The sequence below is a fragment of the Ailuropoda melanoleuca genome, chromosome X (assembly GCF_002007445.2).
Source record: "Ailuropoda melanoleuca isolate Jingjing chromosome X, ASM200744v2, whole genome shotgun sequence".
In the NCBI taxonomy this organism is placed as follows: Eukaryota; Metazoa; Chordata; class Mammalia; order Carnivora; family Ursidae; genus Ailuropoda; species Ailuropoda melanoleuca.
In genome coordinates this window covers 112,076,898-112,096,193 of record NC_048238.1, presented here as the reverse complement: position 1 = coordinate 112,096,193, position 19,296 = coordinate 112,076,898, and the positions used below count along the sequence as shown (strand labels likewise).

General features: G+C 38.7%; 1 protein-coding gene across 12 annotated transcripts in view; it reads left to right on the top strand.

Moving 5' to 3' along the window:
- F8 (coagulation factor VIII) overlaps nucleotides 1-19,296 on the top strand; it is a 123,423-nt gene that overhangs the window by 35,276 nt on the left and 68,851 nt on the right. For 10 of the 12 annotated variants that reach the window (XM_034649653.1, XM_034649652.1, XM_034649656.1 and 7 more), the window contains 5 exons: nucleotides 3,818-3,886; nucleotides 6,804-6,908; nucleotides 8,966-9,187; nucleotides 11,666-11,924; nucleotides 12,210-12,381. In XM_034649653.1, coding sequence (XP_034505544.1) covers nucleotides 3,818-3,886; nucleotides 6,804-6,908; nucleotides 8,966-9,187; nucleotides 11,666-11,924; nucleotides 12,210-12,381 — 827 coding nt within the window. The remainder of the gene's footprint in view (nucleotides 1-3,817; nucleotides 3,887-6,803; nucleotides 6,909-8,965; nucleotides 9,188-11,665; nucleotides 11,925-12,209; nucleotides 12,382-19,296) is intronic. The other 2 variants (XM_034649651.1, XM_034649654.1) reach the window with 2 other exon arrangements.

Genomic DNA, 19,296 nt, shown 5'->3' with positions numbered 1-19,296 from the left:
AAGCGTCTGTCTTCAGCTCAGATCATGATCCCAGGGTCCTGGGATCGAGCCCCAAGTCGGCTCCCTGCTTAGTGGGAGGCCTGCTTCTCCCTCTCCCTCTGTTTGTGTTCCCTCTCTAGCTGTCTCTCTCTCTGTCAAATAAATAAATAAAATCTTTTTTTAAAAACCGCAATGAAATACTGCTACATATCTATTAGAATACTTAATCTAATAATTTAAAAATTAAGCATGCTGTCAAGAATGCAGACCAACAGGAAGTCTCATACATTGTTGCTGGGGATTCACAATGGTATAGCCACTCTGGAAAACAGTTTGGCAGTGTAATATTGTGATTTAAATACAGTATATATTTGGTTTTCATCTCCTTCCTGGTAGAGCTTCTAAAACCCTTGAGATTTTCTATGATGAGAGCAAGAAAGATGTCTTTTGTTATGTTAGTGAGGTGATTTTTGGACCATGCACCTAAAGATGGCGCTGATTGCCTGTAGTGATTAGAGGACTGGAATTTTCTTTCAGTCCCAACCTCCCTAGTTCCCCACCCCTCCCCCAGGAGGGGAGAGAGGGGCTGAGAATTGAGTTCAGTCACCGATGGCTAATGATTTAATCAGTTGTGACTATGGAATGAAGCTTCCATTAAAAAAAAACAAAGGACAGGGTTCAAAGAGCTCCCAGATTGGTGAACACCAGGAGATTTGAGGAGAGTGACATACCTGGAGAGGGCATGGGAGCTCTGCATCTTTTCCCCATAACTTGCCCTATACATATCTTCCATCTGGCTATTTTTTAGGTATATATTTTTTGAATGAACTGGTGATCTGTAACATGTTTCTCTGAGTTCTGTGAGCTGCTGTAGCAAATTAACGGAACCCAAGAAGGGAGTTTTTGGAACCTCTGATCTGTAGAGGTTGGTCAGAAGCACAGGTGATGACTTGGACTTTCAATTAGCATCTGACATGTGGGTGCAGGGAAGTCTTGTAGAATTGAGCCCTTAACCTGTGGGAATCTACACCATCTCCAGGCAGATAGTTTCAGAATTAAGTTAAATTGTAGGACACCCAGCTGATGCCACATAATTGCTTGGTGGTAGGGAAAAAAACCATATACACTGGAATTGGTGTCACAATTATAGGCAGTTTCTTATAAAGGTAAATATACACTTAATTTCCATTCGTGAGTACCCTAGACAAATGAAAACTTAATATTCCCATAAAAATCTGTATGTACATTAACGTTCACAGCAGCTTTATTTGTAATGGCTAAGAACTGGAAACAACCTAAATGTCCTTCAACAAGTGAATGGTTAAACAAACTGGTACATTCATATCATGAAATACTCCTCATCAATAAAACAGAATGAAGTACTGATACATGCAACAAAATGGATGAATCTCAAAGGCATTATACTGAGTAAAAAAGCCAATCTCAAAAGGTTATATACTGTATGGTTCCATTTATATGACAATCTCAAAAATACAAATATATTGCAATGGGGAACAGATCAGTGGTTGCCAAGGGTATGACCATATGTATGATTGTCTCTTTCTTTATGACTATATATGTGTCTATAAAGGGATGGAAGGAGGGAGTTTTTTGGGATGTTGGAACTGTTCTGTGTCTTGATGGTTGGTGGTTTCATGAATCTATACATGTGTTAAGAATCATAGACTTAGACACCAAAAGTAAAAGCCAATTTCACTATTTGGTAATTTTAAAAATAAAAAGAATTCAAATGTGTTCAGACAGCTTTACCTATATTTTAAATTTGTATAAGTGAGTTACTTACTTTGTCCAATCAAAGATTTACTTTCAAGTGTCAAGGGTACAAGAAAGAAGGAGAATGTCATAAACAAAAATCTTCTGCTTAAAGTAAGCTTGCAAAGAAAATTTCCCAATCACTCTCTCACACCATACACAAAGATAAACTCCAAATGGATGAAAGACCTCGATGTGAGACAGGAATCCATCAAAAATCCTAGAGGAGAACCTAGGCAGCAACCTCTACGACATCGGCCAAAGCAACCTTTTTCATGACACATCTCCAAAGGCAAGAGAAACAAAAGAAAAAATGAACATATGGGACTTCATCAAGATAAAAAGCTTCTGCACAGCCAAGGAAACAGTCAAAAAAACTAAGAGGCAGCCCACGGAATGGGAGAATATATTTGCAANTGGGAGAATATATTTGCAAATGATGCTACAGATAAAAGACTGGTATCCAAGATCTACAAAGAACTTCTCAAACTCAATACGCGAGAAACAAATAAACAAGTCATAAAATGGGAAGAAGATGTGAACACACTTTTGCAATGATGACATACAAATGGCTAACAGACACATGAAAAAATGTTCAAAATCATTAGCCATCGGGGAAATTCAAATCAAAACCACACTAAGATAACACCTTATGCCAGTTAGAATGGCAAAAATTGACAAGGCAGGAAACAACAATTGTTGGAGAGGATGTGGAGAAAGGATCCCTCCTACATTGTTGGTGGGAATGCAGGTTGGTGCAGCCACTCTGGAAAACAGTGTGGAGGTCCCTCAAAAAGTTAAAAATGAGCTACCCTATGATCCAGCCATTGCACTACTGGGTATTTACCCCAAAGATACAGACGTAGTGAAGAGAAGGGCCATATGCACCCCAATGTTCATAGCAGCATTGTCCACAATGGCTAAATCGTGGAAGGAACCGAGATGCCCTTCAACAGATGACTGGATTAAGAAGATGTGGTCCATATATACAATGGAATATTACTCAGCTACCAGAAAGAACGAGTTCTCAACATTTGCTGCAACATGGATGGCACTGGAGGAGATAATGCTAAGTGAAATAAGTCAAGCAGAGAAAGACAATTATCATATGATTTCTCTCATCTATGGAACATAAGAACTAGGAAGATCGGTAGGAGAAGAAAGGGATAAAGAAAGGGGGGGTAATCAGAAGGGGGAATGAAGCATGAGAGACTATGGACTCTGAGAAACAAACTGAGGGCTTCAGAGGGGAGGGGGTGGGGCAATGGGATAAGGCTGGTGATGGGTAATAAGGAGGGCACGTATTGCATGGTGCACTGGGTGCCATACGCAACTAATGAATCATTGAACTTTACATCAGAAACCAGGGATGTACTGTATGGTGACTAACATAAAAAAAAAGAAAATTTCCCAATCAAATGAAGAAATATAATGCTAAGAAAGACAACCAACAACAAAAAAAGAAAGACAACCAACAAATTCAATAATTAAAGCATGAAACAAGTTCATTTGTAACATTAACAATTTGAAATATTGGTATACATAGTATTCACTTAAAGTACGATTATAGGTGTTTAATATTGATCATTGTTATTTTGGTCATAATACTTTGCAAAAGTAAAAAAAGTTAAAAGCATAATAGAAATTATCTATATTTAATTGCCTATATTCCAAGAACAGTATTTACAGTTTTTGCAATTTTTCTCTTTTGTGTTTGTTCTGAATAAATGCATATATGTATGAAATATGATTATATGGAATTATATTTTGCATGTTTCTTTAATTTCATTTTTTGAGTAATTCATTTTTTAATGGAAAAAAAACATTTTTCTTGTATTTTACATAAGTACTGGTCTGCAGCAAAATTGGAATGAAAAAACGTTGTTTACCCCAAATAGTTTTAGAAGCACTGGTATAGGACGTCTGACACCAAAGAAGCAATACTATGGTAAAGTTAACAGGAGGCCAAGAGACAAAACAGTAGATGAAGTGATGTCTCCTCCTAGTGTTGATTTCCTATAATAGGATTCTCAGTAGAAGATAAATGTTCTCACTTCTTTTTCAGGGAGTCTGGCCAAAGAAAGGACACAGATCTTGCATGAATTTGTACTACTTTTTGCTGTATTTGATGAAGGTTAGTGAGCTGCAATCTGAATTTGGGGCTCCTGAAAAAAATAGAATATATTAATTTAATCTGGTATTTGAGAATGAGGGCTGCTGTTGTCCAGAGGAAGTGATTATAGAAAGATCATTAACCTACTGTTCAGGAATGAAGGAGATGGGGATGAAACTGAATTTCAAGAAAAAAATACAGCCTGAGTTCCATTGGGAGCTATCAGGTAAGAAGATAGAGGAGCTAGGTAACAGGCTGGGCTCATCTCCCTCATTAAATCCAATAACAAAGACTTTTAGCTCTAATTTTTAAATTCTTTCTGTTATCTTTTTTAGAAAATTTTATTTATTTTTTAATTTAAATTTTAAAAACATTTTTAGTTGAAGTATAGTTGACATATTAGTTTCAGGTGTACAGAATAGTGATTTGATTATATACATTATGAAATGCTCACCATAAGTACATTGCAGTAGTATTGACTATATTCCCTAGGCTGTACTTTCATCCCTGTGACTTACTTATTTTATAACTGGAAATTTGTACCTCCTTAACCCCCTTCACCTATTTGCACATCTCCCAACCCCCCCCCCTTCAACCACCAGTTTATTCTCTGTGTTTGTGGGTTTCTTTCTGCTTTGTCTGTTTTGTTTTTTAGATTCTACGTAAAAGTGAAGCCATACAGTATTTCTCTTTCTCTGCCTTATTTCACTTAGCAAAAGTGAAATACTCTTTAGGTCCATTCATGTTGCTTCAAATGGCCAGATCTCATTCTTTTTTATGGCATATATATACACATACATACCACCTGTTCTTTATCCGTTCATCTATGGATGGACACTTGGGCTGCTTCCATATCTTGGCTATTGTAAATAATGCTGCAATTAACATAGGGGTGCATATATCCCATTGAATTAGTGGTTTTGTATTTTGGGGGCAAGTACCCAGAAGTGGAATTACTGGATCATAGGGTAGTTCTATTTTTCACTTTTTGAGGACCCTCCATACTGTTATCCACAGTGGCTGCACCAGTTTGCATTCCCAAAAATAGTGCACAAGGCTTCCTTTTTCTCCACACCTAGCCAACACCTGTTATCTCTTTTCTTTTTGATACTAGCCATTTTTGAGTAACGTGAGGTGGTATCTCATTGCAGTTTTGATTTGTATTTCCCTGATGATTAGTAATTTAGTTGAGCATCTTTTCATGTGTCTTTTTAAGACAAATTTTTAAAATACGAATATTTAAGGAGTACAACGTGATTTGATATACAAAAGATAATAAAATGGTTACTATAGTCAAGCTAATCAACATCTGTCTCCTCACATAGTTACTATTTTGTGTGTGTGATGAGTGCTCCTATATGTAACCTACTCCCTTAGCATATTTTCAGTGTTAAAGACAGTAGTATTAACTGTAGTTATTGCACCTGTATAGTAGATCCCTGGAACTTACTCATCTTAAAACTGGTGCAGTTGGTTGAGTGTCCAAGTCTTGGCTTCGTCTCAGGTCATGATCTCAGGGTTGTGAGATTGAACGTCTGTGTCGGTCCCCATGCTCAGCAGGGGGTCTGCTTGAGGATTCTCTCCCTCTCTCTCTTCCCCTCCCTCTCTCTCTAAAAAAAAATAAATCTTTAAAAAGGTACTGAAAGTTTGTACTCTTTAGACAACAATTCCCCATTTCCCCCACCCCTCTGCTCCTGGCAACCAGCATTCTACCGTGTGCTTCTATTTGGCAAGTTACTTAACCTCTCTGTGTCTCAGTTTCCTCATATTGAAAATTGAAATAGTAGTACTTTCTTCATAGGATAGTTGTGGGGATTAAGTAAATGATTTAAATAAGGTAACTTAGAACATTATGTGGTGCAGAGTAGGTCCCATCTTATCCTCCCACACTGCCTCTTCTGAATTGAGGACCCCATCATCTCTTTCCTGACTAGTCTCCCTATCTTTTCATGTCCCCTGACACTCCATTATTATTGATGACCTGTCTCGCCTCACTCTGCTCCTTCTCCTTCCAGCCTGGGTTGGATGCTTCTTTATATGTTTCTACGGCACCTGGAGTTTCCTCCTTATCACACTAAATCACCATTGCCTACTTCTTTGATTTTATATCCCTTTCCCCTCAAGTAAAGTGAAGTCCCTTCTCCTCTCTGCATCTGTGTTAGCTGTTCTAATCTCTGTTACATTAGTCTTCACTCTAATTGTCAGCTTCTCTATTCAAGCTAAATTGTAAGCACATTGAAGGCAGAGACTGTGTTTTCTCTGTCCTCAGTGCTTAGCACTCAACAGTGCTCAGGAAACATGTTTGGATGAATGAATGAATTAGTAGATGAACAGATAAAGGAACTTATGAGAACACCCCAAAGGCTGGGTGCTTCAGAAACGTTCAGCATTAGCTGCCAGTCCTTTACACAAAGGGGCAACTTCAGGGAGATGGCTGTCCCATAATAACATTAACAGTGCTTTCATTGTTATTAATTTCATGGAGGAGGTTGGAAAGCTTTCAGGTTCTTGAGTTTTCATTACTACAATCTGAATGAAGCAATTAGAAGGGGGCAGGGACTGAGAGCCTTTTTCCAAGATGATTTTCATCTGTTCCCTTTTAAATGAGTCAATGAATGAATAGAATGAAATCCTCATGGCACAAACTAACCAATATTCTCCCTTCTAGTTATCATTTGCCATCATCCCTCCCCATCTACTGTCATGGACAAATATAGGGAGAAATAATCAATTTGAGCAAGAAATGTCTGCCTTTTGGTAATTGTCTTCTGCCTTTCTCTTACTAACTTTGAGGGCAAATCATCCATGCCTACTGTGCTGACAAAAATGCTTAAGGTGTGAGCAGTGTTTGCCCCATGGGAGGGAGGGAAGGAGGGAGGAAGGGTGATTCATGAGACAGACACTTAGCTGGCCCTATATTTGCCTTCTCTCTCAACAGGGAAAAGTTGGCACTCAGAAACGAATGAGTCTTTGGATCCTGCATCTGTTCAGGTCCAGCATGAAATGCACACAGTCAATGGCTATGTAAACAGGTCTCTGCCAGGTAGGTACACACCTGCTCAAGAATCCTCAGGGTCAGGGCACCTGGGTGGCTCAGTCAGTTAACCATCTGGCTCTTGGTTTCAGCTCAGGTCATGATCTCAGGGTCATGAGATGGAACCCTGCTTTGTGCACTGCCCTCGATGGGGAGTCTGCTTGAGATCCTCCCCCCAACCCCTTCCTCCGTGCATGCTCTCTCATGCTGTCTCTCAAATAAATAAATAAAATCTTTTTAAAGAAATCCTCAGGGTCTTCTGCATTCACCACTAGAGCTCTCTTTTCTGGTTCTCCTCAGACAGCTCTGTATCCCAAGGAAAGCCCACTGAATTCTGGCCTCTCGTGCAGTCTTAAACTGGAGTGGCTGATTCTTCTTCCAGTCACCTAAAAATGAAGGCCTGTCCATGTACACAGAACTCACAGATTTCTCTTTCCTTTTGCTTAAATATAGGCGGGCAGTCAAGGATGAACAAATATTTAAGGGAAACCTGAACCATGAAAGGGATATGCAAAGATAAACAAAAAAAATAATAATCCCAGAGGAAAAAGAGATAATTCTTAGAAGAAAACTTGTCAAAAGGTCTACTTAGTATTTTCATAAAGATTCAAGAAGATACTGCATCAATAAAGTAATAATATGATTCTATGAAACAGAAACAGTCGAACCAAGGGTACGTTCACAAAAGTTAGGAATATGAATGTCAAAATAGAAACTCAATAGAAGGTAGTTAGAATAGAGAAAATCTCCCAGAAAGTAAAACAAAAATAGAGTTGGAATACATTTTAAAACAGATTTTAAAAATCAAAGAAATGGGGGTGCCTGGGTGGCACAGCGGTTAAGCGTCTGCCTTCGGCTCAGGGCGTGATCTCAGCGTTATGGGATCAAGCCCCACATCAGGCTCTTCGGCTATGAGCCTGCTTCTTCCTCTCCCACTCCCCCTGCTTGTGTTCCCTCTCTCGCTGGCTGTCTCTATCTCTGTCGAATAAATAAATAAAATCTTTTAAAAAAAATCAAAGAAATGATAAAAGAAAGTGTTAAGGATGAAAATATTAGAGTCTTCATATTCAAATTTCCCAGCAGGATAAATAAAAAAAAATCCCCACACAAAATTATGATTGCGAAATTTCAGATAACAAAGAGAAGATGTTAAAGCTTTCCCCTGGGAGAAACAGGTCCCATACAAAGGCATGAGACCTAAATTGGCAATACCATTCAGAGCTTTCTAGGCCTTAATAGAGTGTTTGGACTTGAGACAGACAAGAGATAATGGTAGCTAGCTTGTATTAAGATGCTGGGGGTAGTAATGATGGTGAAAAAATATGTATATTTGAAAACTTCAAGAGTCAAAATATGAGACAGCTGTGCCCTAGTAGTTAACAGTGTGAAATCTACAGCTGCTTGGGTTCCAATTTGAGCAAGTTAATTAACCTCTCTGGGTATCAGTTTCCTCTCCTGATAACAATAGTTTCTACATTCATATAGTTACTGGAGGTGAATGAGTTAAAACTTGTAAAATAGTTTGGACAGTGCTTGATATAAAACAAGTGCTCAGTAAATATTAGTATTATTAATTATATTGCCATAATTAGTGTCAGACTGGATTTAAGAAGTGAGAGTGGTGAGAAGAATAACTCTCACTTGCATAATTTTGATATTTTTCAAAGAGAAAATATTTACTAAGAAGAGAATAAGCCTAGGCCTGAGTCCTAGGTGATCCGTCATTTAATGAAGGGTCAGGAAAGCAGGGAGAAGAAGGAACTATCTAAACAATAGGGGAACAAAACCCAGAGAGGTGTTGGTATAGAGGTCAAGGGAGGAAGAGAATCTCAAGAAGGAATGAGTGGTCACCAGATGCAGATGATTGAAAAGTGTCCATTGGATTTAACAGCACAGCACTCATTGGTGACCTTGGCAAGAGCTATTGGTTTGGCAGTACACCAGCATCCTTGGAAAGTCAGTAAAAAAAAAATTTGAAGGTCAGTTTGTCCATCCTATCCTAGAAAGTGTTTTCCATTTCAAATTCTCTACTTATTGACCATAACTGTCTTATTCCTATGTTATAGGTCTGACTGGATGTCACAAGAGATCAATCTATTGGCATGTGATTGGAATGGGCACCACCCCCGAAGTGCACTCAGTTTTTCTTGAAGGTCACACATTTCTTGTGAGGAATCATCGCCAGGCCTCCCTAGAGATCTCACCAATAACTTTCCTTACTGCTCAGACATTCCTGATGGACCTTGGCCAGTTTCTACTGTTTTGTCATATCCCTTCCCACCAACATGGTAATGTCTGTTGATCTTAAAAATGAGTATTATAAATATTCATCTCTTCTTTTACTGTCCATTATCCAGTATAAGATTTTATCTTGAGGGGCGCCTGGGTGGCACAGCGGTTAAGCGTCTGCCTTCGGCTCAGGGCATGATCCTGGCGTTATGGGATCGAGCCCCACATCAGGCTCCTCTGCTATGAGCCTGCTTCTTCCTCTCCCACTCCCCCTGCTTGTGCTCCCTCTCTCGCTGGCTGTCTCTATCTCTGTCGAATAAATAAATAAAATCTTTAAAAAAAAAAAAAAAGATTTTATCTTGAATGTAAGAGGGCTTGAGCGTTAGTAGTGCCGGTGAATTTTTAGATTAAATGACTATGATAGTGGAGGGGAGACATTTTAGGGATGAATGAGGTGGCGAAAGTGGGGAGGACAGTATATCGTTGGTTTTCTGGCCAGATCCCATTAATTAGGCTTTAGTACTATGGAGAGAGGGATTGTAGGTCATAGCTGAAGAGATGGATTTTTTTAAAGATTTTATTTATTTGTTTGACACAGAGAGAGTACATGTGGGGGGAGCGGCAGAGGGAGAGGGAGAAGCAGGCTTCCCACCAAGGAGGGAGCCCATTGTGGGGCTCAATCCCAGGATCCTGAGATCATGTCCTGAGCGGAAGGCAGACGCTTAATGACTCAGCCACCCAGGCGCCCCTGAAGAGATGGTTTATGAGAAACTTAAGGAAATAAAAAAAGCCCAACATTGCCTAGGTTCTAACCATAAGGGCTGCAGGCTAGCAGTAGTGATGCCCAGAGCAATAAATAGCAAAGAAAAGAGGATATGGTAGTACTCACTGTGAAAGACCACACTACTGCTCTACATGGAGGCACTCCATCAATACCGGCAAGGAGATGAGAGACATGGGAAATACAGAGCCTGTCAGGGATAGCAGACAATGTGGGAGTGGAAGTTGGTGAGCATATGTGAAACACCACGTGAGGTTTTCAGAGACTCCTTAATGAGAACTTTGCAAAGGGTTAAAGTTCCTGTCTGAGCAAGTTGGGACAATAATACGGTTTCAAATTATCGTTAATGTGACTTCATTTGTAGCTACAGACTAAAAATTCATATAACATGATCATCCCACCCCCATTTTCCTTCTTGTATATTTACTCTACTAACTCTTAACATTGGATAAATCTAACATCCGTCTTTGTTTTCTCCTCCGTTGTGGCCCATGAGGGTTGTTGGAGAAACATGTTGAGGAGGCCTAATCTTTCGTGTCTAACCACACTTGTTTGCTCTAGCACTCTTGTATTACCCCTCTCTTCAGATTCCTTGCTTGCCTCAGAGAAGAGATTTGATCTTGCCATGCATCCACCATTTCCCCCTTATGTTCTATGAGTGACCTTGTTTATACTCCTCTGTAGTGATGAAGAATAGGGACCTCTCTTCCTCATCTGTAACATAATATTTATGAGACTTTTGACAGGATGTTAGGGGACAAAGTTGATCCTGTAGGCACAGGTTAGTTGTTACCCAGTTTGAGGAGTTTATTTTATGTTTTGTTTTATTATTTTGACTTTTTCCCAATGATTTTAATCCTCATTTTTCAGAAAAATGCTTTGTCTTATTGGACCACAGACAAAACCTTTCATTTTTAGATCTAGAATGAATTAAGTTTAAAGCCGCGTGAACCGCAGACTAGTTGTTTGCTGCTTCTGAAATCTACCATATTCCCCATCATCTAGTAAATACGTCTGCCTTTCTTAGTGTTGATTTTCAAAATAGCCCTATAGCATACATTGGGTGGGAATTATTACTATCCACATATTACAAAGCCAAAGATAAGATTGAGATTGTTGAATAGACTTGCTGTAGGGCTTACAACTAGTCACAGGCAAACATGCTCTAAAAATATATAACATATATCTCCTTAACTCTAAGTTGTACCTTTTCATGTTTTTATGAACTTGGAATGTCTTAAAATTTATATCTACACTGACATTTTTCCTAATAAACTTATTAAATCAATGGTCTGTATCATAATCCAATGAGTACATATAGAAATCATTAGGTAACTGGCAGAATGGGGAGTTGGTCTGACCTAGGCATGCAAATGCTGAAAATATGCAGTTTCTTAAGTCTACTTGTTTATAATTAGGAAATTGGAGAGTGATAAGTTCAGAGTCAGTTCCAGAAGGGAAATATTCATACATATTATAAGAGCAAATGAGTGAGTCTTGAAAAATGGATAAAACATATACTGGAGGAGAATCAGGCAGAAGGGAAATGGTGAGTGCAATGATCATAGGAAGAAACCAGCAAGTGCTAGCTACAGGGAAGGTAATCCCTATAGGAGAGTGGCAAGATAAGGGTATTAGTGTGGGGGCAGGGAACACTGAGGAGAGGGTCTTGAAGGCCTAATGAGAGACAATGAAGTTGTAAAAGTTAAGGCAAGTCTTATAGGAATCTGACATTGTTTGGTTTGTCTGACCCCAGGTGGTATGGAAGCTTATGTCAAAGTAGATAGCTGCCCAGAGGAACCCCAACTACGGATGAAAAATAATGAAGACGAAGATTATGATGATGATCTTTATGACTCTGACATGGATGTGGTTAGCTTTGATGACGACAACTCTTCTCCCTTTATCCAAATCCGCTCAGTTGCCAAGAAGCATCCTAAAACTTGGGTCCACTATATTGCTGCTGAAGAGGAGGACTGGGACTATGCTCCCTCAGGCCCCACCGCCAATGATAGGTAAGCACTTTTTAGCTCTCAATGTGAACTCTTCCACATTTTTAAAACGTTATTCCCAATTATTCAAAACAACAAATCTTCAAGCCATGTTTATGGTTAGGTACAGATATGGAATCAAATAATAGGTAGCCTTACTAACATAGCTAAGCATCAGGGATACTTATATTTTTCTCACGCCTTTCCATCGATTAAATCATTTCAGCTGTTTTAGAACTGGATTTAAGCCACCTGTCTTCTACCTAGAATTCTCCATCCCAACATCTCATCTATTTGTGTCTCATGCAGAAGTTACAAAAATTTGTATTTGAACAATGGTCCTCAGCGGATTGGTAGGAAGTACAAAAAAGTCCGATTTATGGCATACACAGATGAAACATTTAAGACTCGTGAAGCTATTCAGTATGAATCAGGAATCCTGGGACCTTTACTTTATGGAGAAGTTGGAGACACACTGTTGGTAAGTTGAGGAAGAGAAATAAGGTTGGGTAATTATGAAGACAAAGTCTGGAGAATTTTGAGTTTCTAAAAGCTTCATAATTCATAATTCAGTCTTATGTTCCAATGGATGTGATCTTCTAAAAGTTATAAATGTTATACAAATAATATAGGTTATAAATTTGTTTTAAAAATGCGAGTATATAGAATACAAATTTAATGCCACCTATTAAACCCATCACCCCTTTGAAACACTCATTACACAGTCTTTGATACATATCCTTATATAGTTTTTTCCACTAATTATATAGTACAGGAGTCAGCAGACTATGAGCCTAATTTGGTTCATAGTGTGTTTTTGGACAGCTGTGAACTTAGAAGGATTTTACCTTTTCATTTTTTTTAAGATTTTATTTATTTATTTGAGAGTGTGGGCAAATGAGAGAGAGTATGAGCGGCAGGGAGGAGCCGAGGGGCAAGGAGAAGCAGACTCCCCACTGAACTGGAAGCCCCACACAGGGCTCAATCCTGGCATGAATCCCAGGACTCCAAGATCATGACCTGAGCTGAAGGCATATGCTTAACCCACGAAGCCACCCAGGCATCCTGGATTTTATCTTTTTAAAGAGTTGTAAAGGAAAGAATAATAATAATAAGACAAACATGTGACAGAGACTAGATATGGCTATATGGCTCACAAAGTCTAGAGCATTTACTGTCTGGCCCTTTCCAGAAAATGTTTGCTGACCCCTGATATAGGGTAAGTATTAAGAAGGCTTCTGCTGGGGCGCCTGGGTGGCTCAGTCATTAAGCATCTGTCTTCAGCTCAGGGAGTGATCCCAGAGTCCTGGGATCGAGCCCCGCATCAGGCTCCTCCGCTGGGAGCCTGCTTCTTCCTCTGCCCCTCCTTCTGCTTGTGTTCCCTCTCTCACTGGCTGTCTCTCTCTGTCAAATAAATAAATAAAATCTTAAAAAAAAAAAAGAAGGCTCATGCTGCAAAGAATAGGATACTCAGTAAGCCGGGGTTTAAAAAAAATAGGGGTTTATTTTTTCACAAGTGATTTGGAATTAGATGGTTGTTTGTGTCAACTCAACTGCTCAAAAATGTGAAGGAGTGTTGAGTAGAACACCATGAACCTGTTACAGGTTCCCCTGTGTCAGAGGAGGACTCCAACTACATTACATGCCAACCACTAGGAATAGAAATCCAAATACTTCTCCCCACAGCATCTCGGTAGCAGAGTCACCAAGGAGAACACACGCAACCAAGCCCTGGGTGGGACAATGCTTCTACGTATGCAGAGAAGACACAGGGCAGGGTCAGCTGCAATATTGTGCAGCCAGCGCAGGGCAGTGGGCCTCTGTGTACCCCTCTTGTGCTGAGACAGAAGGATCCCAGCTTCTCCCTCAGGGAGTATGAAATACTGAAAGCTGAGGGCATGCCTTAGGGCAACTGATGCCCATGCTTAAGCAGAACAAAGGAGCACCCACTGAGACTGAGACAGGGAGAGATGTTCCCACACGAGGTGATAAGCTTGCCATAGGCTGTGTGGGCTCTTTAGCTCCTGGTAAAGAGGGGTCTCAGGCCCAAGTCCCATTCTTACATGGCCAAGCAGATGTCCAAAGACTGTGCACATGAGACTGCCTTTCCCAATGTGGAGTTTTGTTAGATATTGATGAAGTGCCTTCAGCAATTCTGCCCTAATTTATACCCTCACCAAGAGTGTCTGAGTATCCTTTGCCCCACATCATTGACAATATATGTTATAAGCCTTCAGAAAATTTTCCAATTTGATGAGCCAAGTATTTATATATTGTCTTCATTTGCATTTCCCTGATTAGTAGTGAAATTGCATATTGTTTCATGTTTGTTCACTATTTACATGACACCCTCTGCAAATTGTCTGAAATTTTGTCCAGTTTTCTGTTAAGATGGTTGTCTCTTGCTTACATATTTGTAGAAGGCTTTATGCAGTATGGATATTGGCACATTGTTATTTTTCAAATATGTTTCTCAGTCTGTCACTTGTACTGTTGTCCTACAAAGATTTTAGTCTTTATACAGTCAAGATCTTTTTTATTTTTGAAGATTTTATTTATTTATTTGACAGAGAGAGAGCATGAGCAGGGGGGAGAAGCAAGGAAAGAGAGAAGCAGACTCCCTGCTGAGCAGGAAGCCTGATGTGAGGCTTGATCCCAGGACCCTGGGATCATGACCTGAGCCAAAGGTAGTTGCTTAACCAGCTGAGCCACCCAGGCACCCCTACAGTCAAGATCTTTTATCAGTCTTTTTATTTATTTATATTTTTCTGGATACTTTTCATTTATGATTTCTGCCTTGGAATGTCTTCATCACCCCAGATTATAAAAATAGTCTATTATATTTTATTCTTTATACTTTTACAGTTTTATTTCTACAAGAAGGATTTTAATTGCTCTGGAAGTTACTTTTGGTTGTAGTGTATAGTGTCAAATAAGGATTTCTCCAAATGAGCGCTAACTGGGCCAACTGACCTTTTCTTCACTAGTTTAAAAATGCCTTTTTTATTATATACTAAATTGCTAAAATCTGTTTTCTTTAATTGATCTATTACCATACTGTTTTGATGACTGCAACCTTGTCCTGTGTTTTGGTATTTGTAGAGCACGTTTTCCCTGATTGTACTTCTTCAACAGTGTAATTAGCTATCCTTGTATAAGTTTCCTTCATAAATGTTATTTACCTATTTTTGAATTATCCAGTGAAAATAATTCAAAAGGCAAAAAATATATATAGTGAAAGGCAAATTTTCCCCCTCCCAGACTTCTAATCACATAGTCTGATAGGCAGGCATTACTGTCACTTTTAATATCCTTTTCCAGAAATAGTGTACAAATATATGTGTTTATGTTTAGATTTTAAACAAAAACAGGAGCACTATGTAAACTGTTCTGTACCTTGATTGTTTTAAGTTAATAGATCTTGAATCATTCCATATCAAGATATATAGATCTGCCTCATGTTTTTTATTTATGTGAGTTATGTTCGGACATCTTATTGAATCCTATTAAACTTTTCTATTAATGTAAGAATTTGGGGATTATTTTTTACTTCTTTTTTTTTAAGATTTTATTTATTTATTTGACAGAGAGAGACAGCCAGTGAGAGAGGGAACACAAGCAGGGGGAGTGGGAGAGAAAGAAGCAGGCTCCCAGTGGATAAGCCTGATGTGGGGCTCGATCCCAGAACGCTGGGATCACGCCCTGAGCTGAAGGCAGATGCTTAACAACTGCACCACCCAGGCACCCCATATTTTTTACTTCTTATATGAAAAATTTCAAACATACCTAGAGGTAGAATAGCAAGAGAAACTTCTTTGAACCCATCACTCAGATTCAACTGTTATTGACAAAGCGCTAATCTTTTATTTATGAACCAACTAGGCCTAACAGACATGTATAGAACTAGTCCACCCACCTCCAGTAGAATACACATTCTTCTCAACTACACGTGAAACATTCTCCAGGATGAGACCATTATGCCATAGAACAAGTCTCAAAATTTTAAAGAAAACTATAGTCCAATATCCCTCATGAATATAGATGCAAACATCTTCTACGTTAGTATACCAAATCTAGTAACAATTTAAAAACAATATACACCAGGGCGCCTGGGTGACTCAGTCGTTAAGCGTCTGCCTTGGCTCAGGGCACGATCCCAGAGTCCTGGGATCGAGCCCCACGTCAGGCTCTCCTGCTATGAGCCTGTTTCTTCCTCTCCCACTCCCCCTGCTTGTGTTCCCTCTCTCGCTGGCTGTCTCTATCTCTGTCAAATAAATAAATAAAATCTTAAAAAAAAAATAAATAAATAAATAAAAACAATATACATCATGATCAAGTGGGATTTATCCCAAGATAATGCAAGGTTGGTTCAATATATGACTATTAAGGCAATACACCATATTAATCAAATAAAGAACAAAAAGCACATGATCGTGTAATAGGTGGAGAAAAACAGTTTCACAAAATCCACTACCCATTCATGATGAAAAAAGTCTCAGTGAACTAGCAACAGAAGGCAAGGTCCTTAATTTGATGAAGAACATCTAAGAAAATTTATTGTGTGGAGAAAAACTCTTTTCCCCCCCTAACATTGGGGAAAAAATTAAGGGTCTACTCATCACTTCTATTTAATATGGTATTGGAAACTAGTGCAGTAAGCCAAAAACAACAACAACAACATCCAAAAAATAAAAACAAGAATTAGAGGCATTTGGATTGGAAAGGAAGAAATAATACTCTTTATTTGCAGATGACATGATCTTATATGTAGAAAATAATTAATACATAATAGAAGGTCATAGGATATTGGGATTGCAAGGGACATCCCTATCCTAATAAAGATCTGCAGAAAACCTGTAGTCACCATCATACTTGGGAGTGAAACTCAGAAATCCTTCTGGTAAAGATCAGGATAAAACACATCTCTATTTGATATTTTACTAGAAATCCTAGCCAGTGTTCTTAGGAGAATAAATAAGGTTTTTAGATTGGAAAGAAATAAAACTGTTATTATTCAAAGATTAAGTAAATGGGGGCACCTGGGTGGCGCAGTTGTTAAGCGTCTGCCTTTGGCTCAGGGCGTGATCCCGGCGTTCCAGGATCGAGCCCCACATCAGGCTTCTGCACTAGGAGACTGCTTCTTCCTCTCCCACTCCCCCTGCTTGTGTTCCCTCTCTCGCTGGCTGTCTCTCTGTCACATAAATAAATAAAATCTTTAAAAAATAAAAAAAGATTAAGTAAATGGATGACACTTGGTGGGAGCCAGAGTTCTCATTATTGGAGAGGGTAATAATAAAATAAGGCTAGAATAAATCATGGGATTCTGAATTAGAGTTGGAGACATCAGCATAATTCTTAATATAGTAAGAAAGTACTCAAAAAAAAATAAAAGAATAGGACAGTGTCAAAGGAACACAGGAGCCAACTTACAGAGCTTCTAATGGCCAAGGTGGAAGAATTTGAGCAACAAAATAAAGTATAAAATAAATATCCATGAATCATTACTGATATAAATGATTAAGCAAATAAATGGTTAATTATAGACATAGCTCACATATAGAAGAGTTCTAAAAAATTATGTAGGTATGTAATTCATTTGGGGTTAATTTTTGTAAAAGGTGTAAGTTCTGTGTCTAGATTCTCTCTCTCTCTCTCTCTCTCTCTCTCTCTCTCTCTCTCTCGCATGTGGATGTCTGCTTGTTCCTGCACCATTTCTTGAAAAGACTGTCTTTGCACCATTTTATTGTCTTCCGCTTGTTTGTCAAAAATTATTTGACTATATTTGTATGGCTCTGTTTCTGGGCTCTCTATTCTGTTCCAAAAGGAAGTTTTTAAAATGGAAGATGCTGCAACCTTATTGTGTACTAGTACAAAAGAGGAGATGTTGGCATTAGATAGGAATTAATTTTCAGATGCATATAGGTAGGTAGATTTGATGGTGGGAGGACAAGGAAGTTCCTTTCTCAGTGAAAACAGAAGCAAATGAGAGTGAGAATCTGAAACCAAATATTAATCAACTAAGTAAGTGGGAAGGTGAATTTCTGGGAAAACCTAATAGGATAGCTAGGTAACTTGAGTGCTCATTTGAGATTTGTGATCATGAATTTTAAAAGGCTGATTGCACCTGGAAGAGATGGAGGCCTTCCTGGAAACCTATAAACTACCAAGACTGAAACAGGAAGAAACAGATTTTTTAAACAGGCCAATTAATTATGAGGAGATTGAGTCTGTGCTAAACAACCTTCCAAATAACAAAACTCCAGGCCCGGATGGTTTTCCTGGGGAATTCTACCAAACATTTAAAGAAGAAATAATACCTATTCTCCTAAAGTTATTTCAAACAATAGAAACAGAAGGAAAGCTACCAAACTCTTTCTATGAGGCTATTACCTTGATCCCCAAACCAGGCAAAGACCCCCTCAAAAAGGAGAATTACAGACCGATTTCCCTAATGAATATGGGATGCCAAAATCCTCAACAAGATCCTTGCTAATAGAATCCAACAGTACATTAAAAGGATTATCCATCATGACCAAGTGGGATTCATACCTGGGATGCAAGCATGGTTCAACACTCGCAAATCAATCAATGTGATACATCATATCAACAAGAAAAGACTCAAGAACCATATGATCCTCTCAATTGATGCAGAAAAAGCATTTGACAAAATACAGCATCCTTTCCTGATTAAAACCCTTCAGAGTGTAGGAATAGAGGGTACATTTCTCAATCTCATAAAAGCCATCTATGAAAAGCCTACTGCAAGCATTATTCTCAATGGGGAAAAGCTGGAAGCCTTTCCCTTAAGATCAGGAACACGACAAGGATGCCCACTCTCGCCACTATTATTCAACATAGTACTAGAAGTCCTTGCAACAGCAATCAGAAGACAAAAAGGGATCAAAGGTATCCAAATCGGCAAAGAAGAAGTCAAACTGTCTCTCTTTGCAGATGACATGATACTCTATATGGAAAACCCAAAGGAATCCACTCCCAAACTATTAGAAGTTATAGAACAATTCAGTAAGGTGGCAGGATACAAAATCAATGCCCAGAAATCAGTTGCATTTCTATACACGAATAACGAGACTGAAGAAAGAGAAATTAGGGAATCCATCCCATTTACAATAACACCAAAAACCATACGTTACCTTGGAATTAACTTAACCAGAGACGTAAAGGACCTATATCCTAGAAACTATAGATCACTTTTGAAAGATATTGAGGAAGACATAAAAAGATGGAAAAATATTCCATGCTCATGGATTGGAAGAATTAACATAGTTAAAATGTCCATACTACCCAGAGCAATCTACACTTTCAATGCTATCCCGATCAAAATACCGAGGACATTTTTCAAAGAACTGGAACAAATAGTCCTTAAATTTGTATGGAA